General features: G+C 40.1%; 1 protein-coding gene and 1 pseudogene across 11 annotated transcripts in view; both read right to left on the minus strand.

The window, feature by feature from the left end:
- The window catches only part of TULP3 (TUB like protein 3), a 66,293-nt gene that overhangs the window by 3,848 nt on the left and 43,285 nt on the right, over window positions 1-19,160 (minus strand). For all 11 annotated transcript variants that reach the window (XR_009404877.1, XM_059403801.1, XM_059403804.1 and 8 more), the window contains 7 exons: window positions 16,295-16,454; window positions 15,464-15,640; window positions 5,646-5,773; window positions 5,062-5,259; window positions 2,706-2,818; window positions 2,291-2,405; window positions 177-275 (listed from right to left, as the gene is read on the minus strand). Coding sequence is in view for 10 of the 11 variants with exons in the window: in XM_059403801.1 (XP_059259784.1) it covers window positions 177-275; window positions 2,291-2,405; window positions 2,706-2,818; window positions 5,062-5,259; window positions 5,646-5,773; window positions 15,464-15,640; window positions 16,295-16,454 (990 nt within the window). In the remaining variant the exon portion in view is untranslated. The remainder of the gene's footprint in view (window positions 1-176; window positions 276-2,290; window positions 2,406-2,705; window positions 2,819-5,061; window positions 5,260-5,645; window positions 5,774-15,463; window positions 15,641-16,294; window positions 16,455-19,160) is intronic.
- Window positions 2,827-4,217, minus strand: LOC132019962 (small ribosomal subunit protein uS5-like; annotated as a pseudogene).

The following is a 19,160-nucleotide window of genomic DNA, read 5'->3' on the forward strand; positions in this document are numbered from 1 at the left end:
ACTCTGCAATTGTACTTACCCTGCCGTTCCGGTGTGATCTCTCTCCTAAAGAAGGGTACAAGCCCTACTCAAACTTGGGGGTTCTCCGAGAATCAATACTTTTTTTGTATTGGTCTTGTTCGTACTGTAATTTTGTCCTTCAGACTCCCTTGCTGATTAAATCTGTTCTTACTTACATTTCGTGGCCGAAATGGGATCCGTTCATGATTCATATTCATCCCTGGAACAATCACAGACATTTTCCTAGGACCTTTAAATCCAAGTACATTTGTTTCCTGGAAGATAGGAGAATAAAGGCAGGGACTTAGGAACAGAAAGGAAAAAGAGACCACATTCTTTTTTTTTTTCCTGTACAGGAAACTGTACAGATTTAATGCAAAATGGAGTAAAACACATAACAAACACATCAGTGCAGGCATGTAATAGTCACCAAACCAAGCTCTTGTTCTAACGAAGAGACCACATGCTTAACACAAGATTTTCTTGGGCATGTAAAATATCCAATAATGACGTCAAAACCAATTTGATTTCTTTAGGTAAACGAAGAGAGAGAGGGAATCAAAAAAAGAAAAGTAATACGGTACCTCCTTTTACACCTAAGGTGAACACTTGAATTTAAAAGAGATACTATTGGCTTGAAACTTTATTCTTATTCTTTAGTCTTTTTTTATTTTTTAATTTTTTAAAAGATTTTATTTATTTATTTATTTGACAGATAGCGAGATCACAAGTAGGCAGAGAGGCAGGCAGAGAGAGGTGAGGAAGCAGGTTCCCTGCTGAGCAGGGAGCCCGATGCGGGGCTCAATCCGAGGACCCTGAGACCATGACCTGAGCCTAAGGCAGAGGCTTTAACCCACTGAGCCACCCAGGTGCCCCTATTCTTTAGTCTTAAAAGTGAAATCTGACAATTATGAGCAAACTGCCCAATTTGTTATCATCAATAAATATGTATTTCCCAGTGAGGGCATGGCATTATATGATATACAGTGAGAATTATAGCTTAATTTACATTAGCTTAAATTAAATTAAATTAAATTAAATTAAATTACATAGGGCCTATACCAGGAGGTAAGAAATTCAAATGCCCATGTCAGCATAAGGAATACAGTCAGATAATAGCTATTCCCCCGATTAACACAGCATAATGGATAAACCTGTCAAATCCCTAAGCCATATACCTGAAACTAATGTAACATTGTGTGTCAGCTATGCACATAAAAATAATAATGACACAGTACTATATATAGGGGAGTTGCTAAGAGAGGAGATCTTAAAAGTTCTCAACACAAGAAAAAAAGTGTAACCATGTATGCTGTTGGATGTTAACTAGACTGACCGGGATAACCATTTTGCAATACATACATATATAAAGTCATTTCATTAGAGCACTGAGGTGGATCAGTTGATTAAGCTTGGTTAACTTTTTTTTGGTTTTGGCTCAGGTCATGATGTCACGGGTCCTGAGATGGAGCCTAGCATTGGGCTCCAACGAAGCACAGAGTCTCCTTGGCGATTCTCTCCCCCTGCCCCTCGCCCCACTCACGTGTGTACATGCACATATGTGCATGCTCTCCTGCTCAAATAAGTAAGTAAATCTGGGGGCGTCTGGGTGACTCAGTCAGTTAACCGTCTGCCTTTGGTTCAGGTCATGATCCTGGGGTCATAGGATTGGGCTCTGCTTCTCCCTCTCCCTCTGCCTGCCACTCCCCCTGCTTGTGCATGCTCTCTCTCTCTCTCTGTCAACTAAATAAATACATAACATCTTTTTTTAAAAATTAAATATTTTTTTAATTAAAAAATAAAATCATTACATTGTACATCTGAAACCGAAATGCCAATTACACCTCAATTAAAAAAGGGGGGGGCACCTGGGTGGCTCAGTCAGTTAAGCATCTGCCTTCAGCTCAGGTCATGATCCCAGAGTCCTGGGATCAAGCCCCCCACGGTGAGCAGTGAGCCCACTTCTCTCCTCTCTCCCTCTACCCTTCTCCAAGCTCATGCTCTCTCAAATAAATTTTTAAAAATCTTAAAAAAAAAAAAAAAAAAAAGAGATCAGTCTGCTTTGTTGTAACCTCTGGCCAGAACCAAACTTGGCAATTTGTAATAATTAAAACTTGAATATACAGAGAAAAATGCAACCAGCAACAGAAAAGGAGGGTCACAGAAATAGAAACAAGCTTGGGAGGGAAGAGTGTGAGTTCAGTGTTGGTTACTTTTAAAGTGCCAGCAGGACACCCAGGAAATTAGGAAAAAGACTCAAGAAAAGATGCATTATGAGGATGGCACGTACATAACAGATGGCTGCTAGCTCCTGCCGGATATAGGTCTTTTCCACCAGACCTTGGGCCTTGGTCGGGCTGACGCCATGGTCATAAACTGTAAACTTGGTCCCCATGAGGTTGGATCTAGAATCAAGAGGAAGAAGTTACCATTAATGATCTATATTTTTGTTCCCCACACAAATACAAATCTAGTACAGGTGTGGAACATAATGGAGGCCCATTTGCCTGTTCTCCAAATGTTCACCACTGTTTCAAAGACTTCTCATTCAAATAAGGAAGGGACTTAAATTTTCTATTAACTTCTTTTTTTTTCTTGAAAGTACACAATCAGTACATGTTCACTGTAAAGGAGATACAGATTCCTCTGAAATTACAGGAATAAAAATATCAGAAAGAGCAGGTGTGATACAATGCTGCTCTCACCTGAGTTTGCCAATATAACTTTCCCCTTCACGAGATAAATCTGTTGGATCAGTGGAGATAAGGTAGTTGGATGTTTTGCTCTTTTTCCGCTTTCTACCTGCAAGAAGAAATATCTGGAAAAAGAAAAAAGTGTCACTCAAGAATATTGAGAGAACCACCACCATCTTCTATTTGCTTAACAAATGTTTAGCAAGTGCCTATCAGGTACCAAGCAGTCACTCTTTCAGGTTTTTTTGTTTTTAACAGGCTTAATTGGCCTTCATTCTTCTTCTGTACAAACTACATGGTGGCCACAGCTGGAGCCTGGGTCTTCTGCACAGAACCTCTGGTGTGGGTCTTTACAAGACGGTCAGTGAATTTCTGAGAGGGGGCCTTGGTGAACATGAACATGGTTTCTTTCCAGAGCTCAGGATCAGACAGCTTTCGGTCTTGCAGATGCATCCAAAGTGGCCTTGGCAAAGTTGCTCGGGGTAGCTAGACAGCCCTCCGTGGAGGTAGAGCAGCCCACATGATGCCAGGGCCCCAGAGCCGTGGGTGGGACGCCAGCACAGAGCTGCCGCGGCCAGTCACCTTACACGGAATAGTGTGGGGCTTGCTGATCTCGTTCTCCCGGAGGCCTCGCTGCACTGGGACTAGAGAACTTGGCCAGAATGATGGTCCCAAAGATGTCAGGGGCTACCTCATTGGAATATTGAACACCGACCGATGTGTCTGCTGTAATCCCTGATGGTAACAGATGCCTTGAACCTGGTCTGCCTGCCAGGATGGGTCTGCTTTTGCATGGGCATGATCTTCAAAACCATATCCTTGAAGGACGATCCCACGAAAACCTCAATGATCTGATTTCTTGATGGGCAGATGGAAGAGATAGGTCTCCTCCAGGGACCTGAACTTCATGTGCTTGACCAGACAATCTAGGCTGGTAGAGGCATCCATTCTTCATCCTTGGTCTTGCTGCCATGAGCTCCTTAGCCTTGACGGCTGCGGAGGCCATGTGGCCTCCCATCCCAGTGCCTCTGGAGGCAACAGTGTCATCTGCCATTTGGTGTTTTCTTGGAGACCAACCTTGGGGGCTTTATCTCCTTTTCTCACCCTTATAACGCCTCTCAGAATTCACTATCAGGGTTTCCCTACTGTACAACTTTCCAAAATTAGCTGGATTCTCCACATACAATAGACCACTTTATCCACCAACCCCCGGTGGATGCCTACTGAACACTACAAAGTTTTTTTCTGTATGTACCTATGACAAAGTTTAATTTATGCATAAGGTATAGCAAGAGATTAGCAACAATAACAGAATAATTCTAACAATATACTGTAATAAAAGTTCTATGAATGTGGTCTTTCCATCTCAAAATATCTCACTGTACTGTACTCCCCTTCTTCTTGTGCCAATGTGAGATGATAAAATGCCTATGTGATGAGACTGAAGAGAGGGGTCATTAGGCTACTATCGACCTGCTGAACCGATGTCAGAAGAAGGACCAATCTGCTTCCAGATGTCAGTGACTACAGGTGACTAAAAGCACAGAAAGCAAAAAATTGGGGGTGGGGGACTATTGCAGCTTTATCTCCAAAACCTCCAGTGGCTTTTTCAAAAAAACTTCATCCAATTTGGTGAGGAAGGGTCTTTCCAACTATAGGGGAAACAGGACATTCCCTAAGTCCCACTTACTTATCTATAAAGCAGGGGTAAGAAAGCCTATCTTACAAGGTTGTAGTAAGGATTATAGGAGATAATATATACACGAAGCATTTAGCACATGCCTGCTACATCATAAACACTTAATAAATTAGCGGTTATAATAACAATGGTATCAATCATCATCTCATTTTCATGTTCTTAAATCATCCACTTAGACCCGTTAACAAAACAAAATACAGTGTTCGTTGGCAAGTATTAAATTGCCTCAAATTTGTGTTTGAAATGAAGTAAATTAGAATTTCTAGCGTGAGAAATAAGGCATTCCGGTTGCATGTCCTTCTCTATTTCCAGTTCCTCCTATTCCCTAAAACTCACACAGTGTCATGTTCCTACCATAATTAAAATAAAAACCAAAGAGCACACAGTAACACCTTCCCCCCACCAAAAAATAGGATAGAGAGGCAAATAATTACATTCAGATATTCTCTTCCATTTTCTTATATTCTGGATCAAACTCTTTTTCTTTGGGGTGGGGCAGATTTTACCTCTGAGACTCTGAGGTCTTTGAAGACAGAACACAGCAACTGGGAGTTGCTGACTTGATCTGAAACCAGTGCTATTCTCCTATCCTATGACCCTTCAACAATCCGTTCCCACAACATTCTTCCTCTCTTTCTCAACATCTGTCTTAAGAGTTACTTCTCATACCTTTCGATTTTCGTCCTTTTCCAAGTGCATATAGTAAGTGGGGAAGAGACCCCGATCCATTCCTTTTTTATCCCTGGTTATCCGACACTTGACTGTAATACCCCGAGGGGCAGGACTATATGCAAAGTCCTCTAAGTTCTCCACTTCCCCCAGCTGGTTATCCATTTGTTGGGCTGCAGTTCCCGAAGCTCCTGTATCCTAGAAGAAGAGCCATACACATGAGCAAGAGGAGGTGGGATCACAAAACAACTTGTTCTCTTCCAGGAACAATTAATTAATGGGCAAAATTATTTCATGATACAGCCCAGTATATCTAGTTTTCTGAAGAAATAACGGGAAACTCTGTGAAGTTAAATAAGTATGTGACTGTTGGGAGTAATGAAGGAGCTAAGTACAAAAATGGGATATGACTTCACAAGAGCTGGCTTGAGACACAAGAAATTAGGGAGGTCATGAACTTCAAGTCTAAATTAGAGCTTCAATCTTTGAATGAACCCTCATTCAGTAATTGTGTTTAAATACTAGAGATACATTTGGGAAATAGTTAAATTAGTTGCCTAGGAAGAAATTTCTGAACTACGTACTGTAGTTGATTTCTGGCTGGATGCAGAAGTGGGTCTCTCTGCCTCTGAATATGGTGAATGACATAATTTTTTCCCTTCTTCCTCCCCATCGGTCTCCTCTTCATCGAAGTTCAAACTACCTGAGATACCTGGCAGAAAGGAAGAGCTGTCAAAAACTGCCAACACTGGTTTAAAAATAAATTGTTGAACCAAATATAATTTCAACTTTCTTGATTAAAACAGTCCAGCTATTCTGACTTAAGACAATTCTTTCTTCATATTCTCACTTAGATCTATCCCTTGCTTTCCCTTTCCATAAAGGCTTAATATCCAGAATAGAAAAGCACTCCTTAAACACACTCAACAACAACAAAACAAACAACAAAACAAATAACCGTTTACCCAGAAATGGGTAAAGGACATAAACAGACATTTCTTCAAAGAAGACATATAAATGGCCAATAAGCGCATGAAAAGATGCTCAACAGCACTCATCTTAAGGGAAATGCAAGTCAAAATCACAATGAGATACCATTTCCTAAGCTCTGGGATGTCTATTATCAAAAAAATGAAAATAAGTATTGGCGAGGATGTGGAGAAATTGGAACCCTTCCTCAATGCAACCTGTGCATTGCTGGTGACAATGTAAAATGGTGCAAGCACTGTGGAACACAGTATGGTGGTTCCCAAAATATTTAAATATAGAATTACCACATGATCTCACAATTCCACTTCTGGGTATATACCAAGAGAACTTAAAGCATACTCAAACAGATATCTATGTACCAATGTTCACAGCAGCAGTATTCACAATATCCAAAAGGTGAAAATGACCCAAATAGCCATCAACTGATGAACAAATAAGCAAATGGTGGTATATACATACCAGCTTTAAAACGAAATGGGATTCTGACACAGGCTACAACACGGATGAACCTTGAAGGACCTTATGCTAAGTGAAATAAGCCAGTTGCAAAAGAGCAAATATTTTTTTTAAAAAGTACAAATATTGTATGATTCCACTTATATGAGAAATCTAGAGTAGTCAAATTCACAAAGACAGAAATTTTGTAGAATAGTGGTTACCAGGGAAGCAGGGGACAGAAGAATGGGGAGTTATTATTTAGCGATACAGAGATTTATTATGGGAAGATGAAAAAGTTCTGGAGATGTATTGTGTGGTGAGAGTTGTATAACAACATGAATGTACTTAATGTCACTGAACTGTACATTTAAAAATGGCTAAAACGGTAAATATTTATTTAAAAATTTATATTTTTAAACTGTACATTTAAAAATGGCTAAAACGGTATAGTTCACTGCAACTTAAAAAATTCAATAATCTATTGTTCTCTATATCAGTTACTTTTTTGTTTTCCAGCATTTTGTTCATCTCTAGGCTAGTTAACTAGAGTTGGGAATGTTGAAAATGCTATTACCTTGGATTTATGAAGCACCTTTTATAAAAAATTTAAAACTAACTGATTAAAAACTATTTTCTCATTTTATCCTCACATTTATGTGAGTTTGAGGAGGAGTCTGTGGTAGTCTTTCTTGTTTTTTTGTTTGTTTTAGTCTTTCTTCTTTTGTTTCTTGTTTATGAAATATATCTAGGGCTAGAACAGAGACATAAAATAAAGTATGTTGTGTGTTGTAAGAGAAGTATGGTACTCAAATTTACATTTGGTAATATCAGGCTCAGGAAGAATCATTTGCCCAACAGCAAAACTAAATTCCTTTTCTCTTTATAGGATAAAGTTGTCCCCCATATCTAAATCATGAATTTACAAGTAGACTTAGCAACAAGCAGTGTGGGTTTTTTCCTCCAAACCATTTCCTTCCCACAGTCAGCCATCTCAGAGAAGGGACAACTATGAACTATTTTTACACAGTTCAGAAATACACTGATATTAGCTTTGCTCAGGGACACCCACGGATAAGACAAAGGCCAGTTAAAAAATTAATCTCAAGTGAAAGGCTCCCAACCAGGGGAGCCTGGGTGGCTCAGTGGGTTAAAGCCTCTGCCTTCAGCTCAGGTCATGATCCCAGGGTCCTGGGATGAAGCCCACATTGGGCTCTCTGCTCAGCAGGGAGCCTGCTTCCTCCTCTCTCTCTGCCTGCCTCTCTGCCTACTTGTGATCTCTGTCAAATAAATAAATATTTTTAAAAAAAGAAAATATATGTCCACACAAAAGCTACACAGGAATGTTCATAGCAACATTATTCATAATAGCATGAAGGGGAAACAACCCAAAGGGCCATCAACTGATGACAGAAACACAGCAGCAGCATATCCATCAATAGATTGTTAATTTGGCAATAAAAAGGAATGAAGTGCTACAATATGGATGAACCTTGAAAACATGCTAAGTGAAAGGAGACACTCATAAAGGACCACATGAAATATTCAGAATAGACAAATCCACAGAGATGGAAAGTAAACTGGTAGTTGCCTGGGCTGAAGGGGTCGGAGGAAATCGGAAGTGACTGCTAATGGGTATGAGATTTCTTTCGGGAGTCATGAAAATTTTCTAAAACTGATCGTAAGGATGGTTGCAGATGTCAATGAATAGATTTTAAATCACTGAACTGGGGCACCTGGGTGGCTCAGTAGGTTAAACCTCTGCCTTAGGTTCGGGTCATGATCTCAGGGTCCTGGGATGGAGCCCCCCATCAGGCTCTCTGCTCAGTGGGAGGCCTGCTTCCCCCCCCCCCATCTCTCTCCCTGCCTCTCTGCCTACCTGTGCTCTCTCTGTCAAGTAAATAAATAAAATCTTTAAAAATAATAATAATTTCCTTTGCTGTACAGAGCCTTTAATTTTGATGTAGGCCCAACAGTTTATTTTTGCTTTTGTTTCCCTTGCCTCAGGGCACTTATCTAGAAAAATGTTCCTACATTTGGTATCCGAGAACTTACTGCTGTCTGTGTTCTTTTCTGGGATGTTTATGGTGTCAGGTCTCACACTTAGGTCCTTAATCCATTTTGAACTTACTTTTGTGATTGGTGTAAGAAAGTGGTCCATTTTCATTATTTTCCATGTTGCTGTCCAGTTTTCCCAACACCATTTATTGAAGAGACACTCTTTCCCACTGGATATTCTTTCCTGCTTTGTCAAAGATTAATTGACCATATAATTGTGGGTTCATTTCTGGATTTTTCTATTTGGTTCCATTGGTCCATGTGTCTTTTTTTTTTTTTTTTTTTTTTTTTTTGCCAGTACATACCCTTTTGATTACTACCGCTTTGTAATACAACTTGAAGTCCAGAATTGTGATGCCTTCAGCTTTGCTCTTCTTTTTCAAGATTGCTATGGCTATTCAGGGCCTTCTGTGGTTCCATACAAAGTTTAGGGCTGCTTGTTCCAGCTCTATGAAAAATGCTGTTGGTATTTTGATAGGGATTGCATTAAATGTGTAGATTGCTTTGATAGTATAGACATTCTTACAATACTTGTTCTTCCAATCCATGAGTATGGAATGTCTTTCCATTTCTTTGTATCATCTTCAATTTCTGTCACCAGTGTTTTACAGTTTTCAGAGTACAGATCTTTAAGCCCTTTGGTTAGGTATGTTCCGAGGTATCTTATTATTTTTGGTGCAACTGTAAATGGGATTGCATTCTTAATTTCTCTTTCTGCTGCTTCATTGCTGGTGTACAGAAATGCAACAGATTTCTGTACATTAATTTTGTATCCTACAACTTTACTGAATTCATTTATCTGTTCTAGCAGATTTTTGGTGGAGTCCTTGGGTTTTTTCTTTTTTAAAGATTTTATATATTTTTTAAAGATTTTTATTTATTTATTTGATAGAGATCACAAGTAGGCAGAAGGCAGGCAGAGAGAGAGGGGGAAGCAGGCTCCCCGCTGAGCAGAGAGCCCTATGTGGGGCTCGATCCCAGGACCCTGAGATCACGACCCGAGCCGAAGGCAGAGGCTTAAACCACTGAGCCACCCAGGCGCCCCAAAGATTTTATATTTTTACATGACAGGGAGACACAGCGAGAGAGGGAACACAAGCAGGGGGAATGGGAGAGGGAGAAGCAGGCTTCCCGCCGAGTAGGGAGCCCAGTGAGGGGCTCAATTCCAGGACCCTGGGATCATGACCTGAGGTTAAGGCAGACGCTCAACAACTGAGCCACCCAGATGCCCCTAGATTTCCTATATATAGTATCATATCATTTGCAAACAGAGAAGTTTTACCTCTTCCTTACCAATTTGGATGCCTTCTATTTTTTTTGTCATCTGATTGCTGTGGCTAGGACATCCAGTACTATGTTGAATAAAAGGGGTGACAGTGGACATCCTTGTTCTTTTTTCTTAAGGGAAAAAAGATTTCCCTTAAGGGAAAATCTCTTTGTTTTTCCCCATTAAGGATGATATTAGCTCCACAGGGGTTTTTCCTACATGGCCCTTATTATGTTGAGGTATGTTCCCTCTGGACCCACTTTGTTGAGGGTTTTGTTTTGTTTTATCATGAATGGATGCTGAACTTCATCAAATGCTATTTCTGCCTCTATTAAAACAACCATATGGTTTTTTAGCCTTTCTTTTATTGATGTGATATATTATGTGGATTTGCAAATACTGAACCACCCTTGCAACCTAGGAATAAATCCCACTTGAGCATGGTGAATAATTATTTAAATGTATTGCTGAATTCAGTTTGCTATTTTTGTTTGTTTGTTTGTTTTTAGGATCTTTGCATCTATGTTCATCAGAGATAATTGTCCTGTAGGGGTTTTTTTTGTTTTTTGTTTTTTGTGTTTTGGGTTTTTTTGGTGGCATCTTTATCTGGTTTTGATATCAGGTAATGCTGGTCTTTAGGAATGAATTTAGACGTTTTCCTTCCTCTTCTATTTTTTGGAATAGTTGAGAAGAATAGGTATTAGCTCTTCTTCAAGTGTTTGGTAGAACACTGTGAAACCATCTGGTCCTGGATTTTTGTTTGTTGGGAGTTCTTGGGCTATTGATTCTGATTACTGATTTTTTTGGTTACTTATTTGCTGGTAATTGGTGTGCTCAATGTTCTATTTCTTCCTGTTTCAGTTTTGGTAAGTTACATGTTCCTAGGAATTTATCCACTTCTTTCAGGTTGCAATTTGTTGGTATGCAGTTTTTCATAATATTCCCTTTTCACTGTTTTTCTGTGGTGTTGGTTGCTATTTCTCCTCTTATTTGTGATTTTATTTATTTGAACCCTTTTTCTTTTTTTTTCTTGACAAGTCTGGCTACAGGTTCATCAATTTTATTGATTTTTTTTTTTTTTTCAAAGAACCAGCTCCTGGTTTCATTGAGCTCTTCTATTGTTTTTTCTAGTTCCTTTATCATTTACTTCTGCTCTCATCTTTATTATTTCCTTCCTTCTGCTAGTTTTAGGGGTTTTATATGGCTATTCTTTTTCTAGCTTCTTTACGTATAAGGTCAGGTTGTATATTTGAGGTTTTTCTTGCTTCTTGAAGTAGGCTATTGCTATAAACTTGCCACTTAGAATAGCTTTGGCTGTATCCCAAAGGTTTTGAACACTGTGTTTTCATTTCCATTTTATTTCCATGCACTTTTTAATCTCTTCTTACATTTCCTGGTTGATCCATTCATTATTTAGAAGCATGTTATTTAACTTCCATGTATGCATGGTCTTTTCCAGAGGAAAAAAAACCCAGAGATTTTTTTCTTGTGGCTGACTTCTAGTTTCATAGTGTTGTGATCAGAAAAGATGCACAGTATGACTTTAATTTTTATGAATTTGTTGAGGCTTGTTTTGTGGCCTCATATGTGATCTAGTCTGGAGAATGTTCCATGTGCATTTGAAAAGAATGTGTATTCTGCTGTTTTAGGACAGAATATTCTGAATTTCATCTGGTCCACGGTCTCATTCAAAGCCACTGTTTCCTTCTTGATTTTGTGTTTAGATGATCTGTCCATTGATGTAGTAGGGTGTTAAAGTTCCCTACCATTATTGTATTATTTTCAATTAGTTCTTTTATGTTTGCTTTTAACGTTTTTATGTATTTGGGTGCTCCCAGGTGGGGAGCATAAATATTTAGAATCGTTATATCATCTTGTTGGATTGTCCCCTTTATGATTATATAGTGTCCTTCTTTGTCTCTTGTTAACAATATATGTTTTAAAGTCTATTTTGTCTGATATAAGTATTGCCCTGGTCATCTGGAGGAGAGGCAGCAGCCTCCAAACGAACTAGGCATGCATGACTGGGAAGGGGTAGGCCCATCCCAGTGAGGGTAGGCAGGGCTTGGTGTAAGCAAGTTAGGTAGCAAGTGTCAGTGCTGCACTGGTTCCCACAGGTGGCTGTGCGCTTATACTAAGGGGCAGAGGAGGGAAATGGTGCCTGCCAGTATCTCCTGAAGGGGTGTCTCCACCAACACTGTCTCTCTGGGAAATGCTCGAAGATGAACAACTAACTTCCTCGTTGTGTGCTCTGGCACTCTTCAGATTGCTGTTTCCACTCTGTATGTCCATGGGTTGTTTGCCCTCCTTTCCTCCAAGAGCAGCACAGTGCTCTCCAGGCTCTCCCTGAACCAAGCCCACTGACCTTTAGAACTCCAGGCTTTAAACCTTGCTGGTTGCAGGAACTCATGAAATTCAGCACCTCTTGCTTTCCAAACCAACTGCTATAGGGGTTTGTTTACCCCTGCACTTCCCTGTGTGTTAATCTGTCTCTTGCCCTTCTCCATGAATGCAGCTACCTCCTCACCACAGCAGCCATGACCCGTTTCTCCCCCAAACCATGTCTCCACATTTCTACCTTCTTCATTGTGGCCTTTTCTCTACCTTTAGTTGTGGAATATGTTCTGCCAGTCCTCAGAGCAACTTCTGGGGTATTGAGGATGATTTGATAGTTATCTAGTTGTATTCGTGGGGTGAGGTGAACCCAAGATCTTCCTACTCTGTTGCCATCTTCCCCTCCTACACCCACTGTTCGCTTTAAATGGGTGAATAGTATGGTATGTTGATTATATGCCTATAAAGCTACTATTAAAAAAATTCTTTGGTTTGTGAAGGATGTATTTTCTTTGTTTTCTAAAATGTTAACCTTTTTTTCTTTTGTAGCAAAAAAGCATAAAACATCACAATCATGGATATTTTCACTTGGTAGTATGTTTGCAAATGCCACTTTTATGCCAAAAATTCAGCTTATATTAATATATGTTTTACAATGGAGTTCAAAGATTTCTCCCAAACTTGTTGAAAAAATAAACTGGACCTACTAAAGGGATATAATCTGCCAAACTGACACATCCTAGATCTTAGTCAAGAAAGTGCTTAATGGGGTGCCTCAGTTAAGTGCCTGCCTTCAGCTCAGGTCATGATCCCAGGATCCTGGGATCAGGTCCTGCGTCAGGCTCCCTGCTCAGTGGGGAGTATGCCTCTCCCTCTAGACTTCCCCCTGCTCATGTTTACTCACGTACTCTCTTTCTCTCTGTCTCTCTCCAAGAAAATAAAATCTTTTTTTTTAAAAAGTGTTTAATGGGTTTTATGGTCAAGATGCAACTTGTTGGGATGTAAAAAGGCATTAAACCACCTGGTTTCTCAGAAGGGCCAGTCCTCAGGAAAAACAAAACAAAACAAAACAACCATAGCCATCACTTCGTAGGGCAGTGTAGAAGGGGAGAACTCGGTATCTACAGTAAGGGATAAAGAACTAGACTAAGAATCAGAAAATCTAGGTTTGCCACTACATAGCTAGATGACTTGGGATAACTTAGCTTCTGATTAAATGAAGGTTGTCTTTGCTCTGACTCCTCCACATCAATCACTTTCTTTTGTCATAACAATAGTGGTAGTAAAATAATAGGGAAATGCCACAATCACATTCCTATTATAGACAGGGAAACAGAGGCAGAGGAAAGAAAAGCTGTACTCCCCCTTTCCCAGCCAGATGTGGCAGAGTTGAGATTCAGAACCCAGCAAGAACCCGGGTTTCAGAGCTATGTTCTGACCCCCTTTACCATGGCTGCTGCCACACCTTGTGCTCCTGCCATCTGTTCTGGTTTTCATAACATATCATGATTTTATACCCAATACCTTTGCACATGTTCTTTCTTCCACCCAAGTGTGTCACCTTACCAGCAATGTGACCATGGACAAATTATCTAGCCTGTCTGAGAGGCTATGTATAATTATAAATGTAATATATAGAATTTTCTTACATGTAAATGGAGAGACTAATATGTACAAATGCTGCAAAGTACTGTTATAAATATCTAAGTTTATTTATTTTTTATTAGTCTCTGTACCCAATGTGGGGCTTGAACTCATGATCCCAAGATCAAGAGTCAAACGCTCTTCCAACTGAGCCAGCCTAGTGCCCCTATAAATTTTAAATTAATTGAGATAATGTATGGCAAGTGCCTGACATACAAGAGACATTCAAAATGTCAGTCTGCAGCTGCTGACAGATGTTCCAGTAAACAGGAGGCCACACATCCTTCCTGGCTCAGCTTAATTGTTCTCTTTTGATGCCTTTCTTGTCCCTTCTCATTGCCCCAGCAATGTAATTCTATTTCTCCCTGGTTTTTACTCTTGCATATACTACATTATAACTCCAGGTCAGGCCATCAGCCAAACCATCTCTCCATTAAGTCTTCCTGCTTCTACACTTGCCTTGCCCCCACCTTCAATTAATTCCTTATGGTGCAGCGTAATTCTTCTTAGTTTTCCCATTAAGCCCAAATTGGGTGATAATATTCCTCAGATCAAATTCCCTCATAGGTTTTAGTTATTTTTCAAATAAAGTCCAAGTTCCTAATATGACCTATACTGGCCTATATAATCAGAGCCCAGTCACCCCTCCAGGCTCACCTCGCTAGTCCCTCTTCCCACCTTATCCGCTCATACTGTGTTGGCCAGCCATTCTGGACTGGCCAGCTCTATCTCCTACATCAGATTGTAGCTTAGACATCACTCTCCCTGGAAAGCTTTCCAAACCTTCAGCTCTGGGTTGGTACCCCTCTCAATGCTCTCTTGGCTATTTAAGTACATGATGGCTCAATTAGAATAAACACTTCAGGAGGGCAGGACCCCTTGTGTACTGTTGTAGCCTATGTGCCTATAACAATGTCCAGTATTTAGTATATACTCAACACTTATTTCTAAATGAATGAATATGTGACTGTGTTTGAATGTACATCTGGTCTACCATTCTGTGATAGAACCTCCTGATTCACACATCCCAGGCCTATAATGCCTACCTATGACTAAGGAGGCACCCAATAAATACTTACTCATGACCGGGTTTCTGTCTTCTCACCTGAAAAGGGGACACTTAATTTCTTCCCATAGAAAATCATTTTTCTAAGAAGGAAAGAAAACTACAAGAGCTCTCTAGGGTGTACAGGAATATTTGTGGAAGTGGTAACTCCAACTGGCAGAAAGTAGGCGCTAGTGAGGAAAGTATTAACTTAAGTATATTTTGATCCCATTTGTATTCCTCGTCAGCCATCACTAGATCAATAAATCTGTGACATGGAGTCCGAGTAGGGGTGTTGAGTGGCAACTCTGTCAAAAGAAGGGAGTGGGAACTAAAAATAAGATGTCAAAAAGAAATAGTCACGTGTAGTAGCTAATGCTGCTGATAATTTATATGTAATTATCTTGTTTTTCTCAGGCAAGAGGGTAAATATTATTGTGGTTGACAATAATCAATTCTCAGATGTCAAAGATGTCTAATATTGTCATCTCTGTAAAGCCATAAGCCACATTCCAAGCAATTTTGAACCATCACCATCTAGATTGTTAACCGACAATGAAAGCAAGGAAAGGAAGAGATTATACGTGGCTAAGATGATTAACTGCCTTACCTTCGTTACCAATCCTTACCATGTTTTTGGAGAATCTCCTGGAGATCTGGCTTAGACACAGTCTCCAAAGTGCTTTCTCCATCAACACTTTCTTCAGTATCTTCTTCTGTAGCAGAGGAGCCTACTGAGAGAACGTGAAGTTTGGTTTCCAAATCTTGAGCATCTGGCTTCAAGAAGGCAGCTGGACCATCAATGCCTAGGGTCCAAAAGAGAAGAGAAGAGAGGAAAGTATTATCTGTTATTTGGTGGGTTGTTTTGGTATATGTGATCAGAATTAAGAACCATCCAAGCGTTTCACTTCTCTTTCCTTAACATCCATGTGGATGTTTGTTAATAGAGCAACTCAGACTGGTGTTCATTTTATTAACATGTTCTGACTGTTACTAAATAAAATTTACCTGATGTCATGCTTTAGAAACTAAAGACTAAGACCGTGAAAACAAAGTAGGTCTGCCAAAGTTCAGATCCTGTCCAAGTCAACAGCTCACCACTGCACGCGGTCCGTTGAGTCCTAGTTATTGGAAGACTGGGTGTTCTCTACTACTCCTGGTGTCATGGCTAACTCTGCCATGACATGACATGACATTCAAGACTGTAAGTTCCTCAAACAAATGGACTAAACCATTTGGCAATGAAAACAACAGCTCTAGGATAAGTACAAACATCAGGGTATCTTCCACTAATTAAACCATTGCTTTTATTTTCACTCTAAGACCCAGAATGTGGGTCTTAGAAGGTACCTAGTAATGATGCTAATATTGTCCCTTTGGTCCATCTGAGAATCTTTCTGCCTTCTCCTATCTTTATGAAAACTGTGCCCTAGTGGGAAGAGATGCGGCCTAACACATACCATGTAAGATGACATCGTTCTGTGGGGTATGAGGTTCCACCAAAGGAGTTTGCTCCTCTCTACCTCTTGGCTTTGATCGACGAAGCCTTGCTTCTGGATTTGGCTGTACCATGAGTGGCTCAAGGCGCTTTTTTCTCTGCTTCTTCTCCAGCAGTGCTCTCTAGGGGGAAAAAAAAAAAAAGTAATACTATAGCTAGAAGAGTTACAACAAGACCTAGCTGCTTTGAATATTTATTGTTTTTCACTAATTCTGACAAACCTCTTGTAAACTAATTTATCCTACTTGAGACATGAGAAAATTGAGGCACAGAGAGGGACAAGGATTCACTCATTTCATTTAATAAATATTTACCAAACACCTTTAAAGGTCTATTTAAAATGATATAAATGCATTTCTAGCCAAGCTGAGTCCACGATCCAAGTTTACTTAAAACATTTATAGTACGGTGCCTGAGTGGCTCAGCTGGTTAAGCAACTGCCTTCAGCTCAGGTCATGATCCTGGAGACCCAGGACTGAGTCCCACATAGGGCTCCCTGCTCAGTGGGGAGTCTGCTGCTCTCTTTGACTCTCCCCACCTCATGCTCTCTCTTTCTCATTCTCTCTCTCAAATAAATAAAATCTTAAAAATAAAATAAAATATTTACAGTAATTATATAATTATCCAAGCATGGTCACAAGCTTAAAATACATGAACAGTTATACATAAGGGAAAAGATGAAGAAATACATGAATGGTGATTACTTTGGGTGGCAGAATATGGATTTTTCTCCTTTTTCTAGTTTTCTATGTTTTTTGTAAACTTTCTTATTTTTTTTTTTAAGATTTATCTATTTATTTACTTGACAGACAGAGATCACAAGTAGGCGGAGAGGCAGGCAGAGACAGAGAGAGGAGGAAGCAGGCTCCCCGCTGAGCAGAGAGCCCCAAGTGGGGCTCCATCCCAGGACTCTGGGATCATGACCTGAGCCGAAGACAGAGGCTTTAACCCACTGAGCCACCCAGGCGCCCCATAAACTTTCTTACTTTTATAATTGAAAGAAAAAAATAAAACGTATTATCCTCTAAACCTCAAATTATTTTCCTATTTTAATCAGCTAGAGAGCAGTAAGTTTTGTTTTCTTGCTCATTTTTACATAATTAGAAATCTAACAAATCTGGGCCAAGCATAAAAAGGGGGAAAAAAATTACAGTTGGAACATTCCAAATAGAAAGTAATCAGCACTGTGGCTAAAGTGACATCAAGAATATGGTATCAAAGAAAGTCAGGAAAAAAAGCATGAGAGACTGAAAAAAAAATACAGCAAGATGAAAAGGAAGGAACTAGCACAAATATTATTTTTATGCTTTGGCAAATAAGAGCTTATAATACCTGGAAATTAATTATGGATCTGGGATATTTCAGAATAGGAAAATGCCAAGCCCCAAGCTAAAAAATTAAGCCAGGATTCCAAACCAAAAATATTATTGTTCCTTAGGCAAAAACTATTTACTTCTTTTCATTGATACAGCTTTTAAACGTGCTACTAGAAAGAAGAGTCCCTACAAGGGGTAAGACTATCAGTAGGAAAGAAAATACATTTTTCCACAATGGGGCTGGTGAAAGCTTGTGGTTAAATTCAGAGGACATAGAAGAAACAGAACTATTCTTTGCCCAGCCTTGTGAATAAGAAAAAAGACTAGGGAGCTAATAATGTGCCCAAATGGACTATCCTGTCAAGAAAGAATAAAGGTGGGGCACCTGGGTGGTTTGGTCATTAGGCATCTGACTTCTGCTCAGAGTCTGGGATCCAGCCCCTTATCAGGCTCCTTGCTCAACGAGAAGCTTGCTTCTCCCTCTCCCACTCCCCCTGCTGGTGTTCCCTGTCTTGCTGTCTCTCTCTCTCTTTCCTCTCTCTCTCTGTCAAATAAATAAATAAAATCTAAAAACGAAACAAAGGGAGAGAGGGAGGGAGGGAGAAAGGAAGGAAGGAAGGGAAAGAAAGAATAAAGGTTAGAGCAATCTGGGAAGGAATAATTGAAGTTTCTTTCTTTCTTTTTTTTTTTTTTTTAGATTTTATTTATTTGACAGAGACACAGCGAGAGAGGGAACACAAGTGGGGGGAATGGGAGAGGGAGAAGTAGGCTTCTCCGCAGGGTGGGTAGCCTCATGTGGGGCTTGATCCCAGGACCCTTGGATCATGACCAGAGCCTAAGCCAGCCACCCAGGTGCCCCAGTAATTGAAGTTTCTGAGATTATTTTGAAACTCGTGAATTAATATGAATAGATGGACCTTAACATATAGATGGAACACAGAATACATATTTGGTTACAATGAGCTTCTCCCCAAAGAGCTTGCTGATATGGTTCTTCTAGCAACTGTGAAGTTTTGCATAGGGGATATGCTGAAGAGATGGGAAATACAAACAAGGAGACATGAGAACCACATCTGCTCATGTGGCCAGTTACCTAGCCTCCGATAGTCTCATAACCGGCAACAACTGAAGAAGCAAAAACACAGGCCACAGCTAACCCATTTTTTTAACGTATATAAAGAACAATGTTCTGTGAACAAGGGGACATCTGGGTCGCCTGGGTGCCACAGTTAAGCGCCCACCTCTTGATTTCAGCTCAGGCCACGATCTCAGGGTCATGAGATGGAGGCCAGTGTCAGGCTTCACATTCAGCTGGGGAGGCGGGTGTCTGCTTAAGATTCTCTCTCCTTCTGCCCCTCTCCCCACTCATACTCCCTCCTCCCTCCATCTAAGAAAGAAAGAAAAAAAGAAAGAAAAGAAAAAAGAGAGGGGAGGGGAGGGGAGGGAGGGGAAGGGGTACTGGTCCAGAAAAGGAAAGCCAAAGAACAAGAATTTGGCAGAGTTTATCCAACC

Source organism: Mustela nigripes, chromosome 6 (genome assembly GCF_022355385.1).
Source record: "Mustela nigripes isolate SB6536 chromosome 6, MUSNIG.SB6536, whole genome shotgun sequence".
Classification (NCBI taxonomy): domain Eukaryota; kingdom Metazoa; phylum Chordata; class Mammalia; order Carnivora; family Mustelidae; genus Mustela; species Mustela nigripes.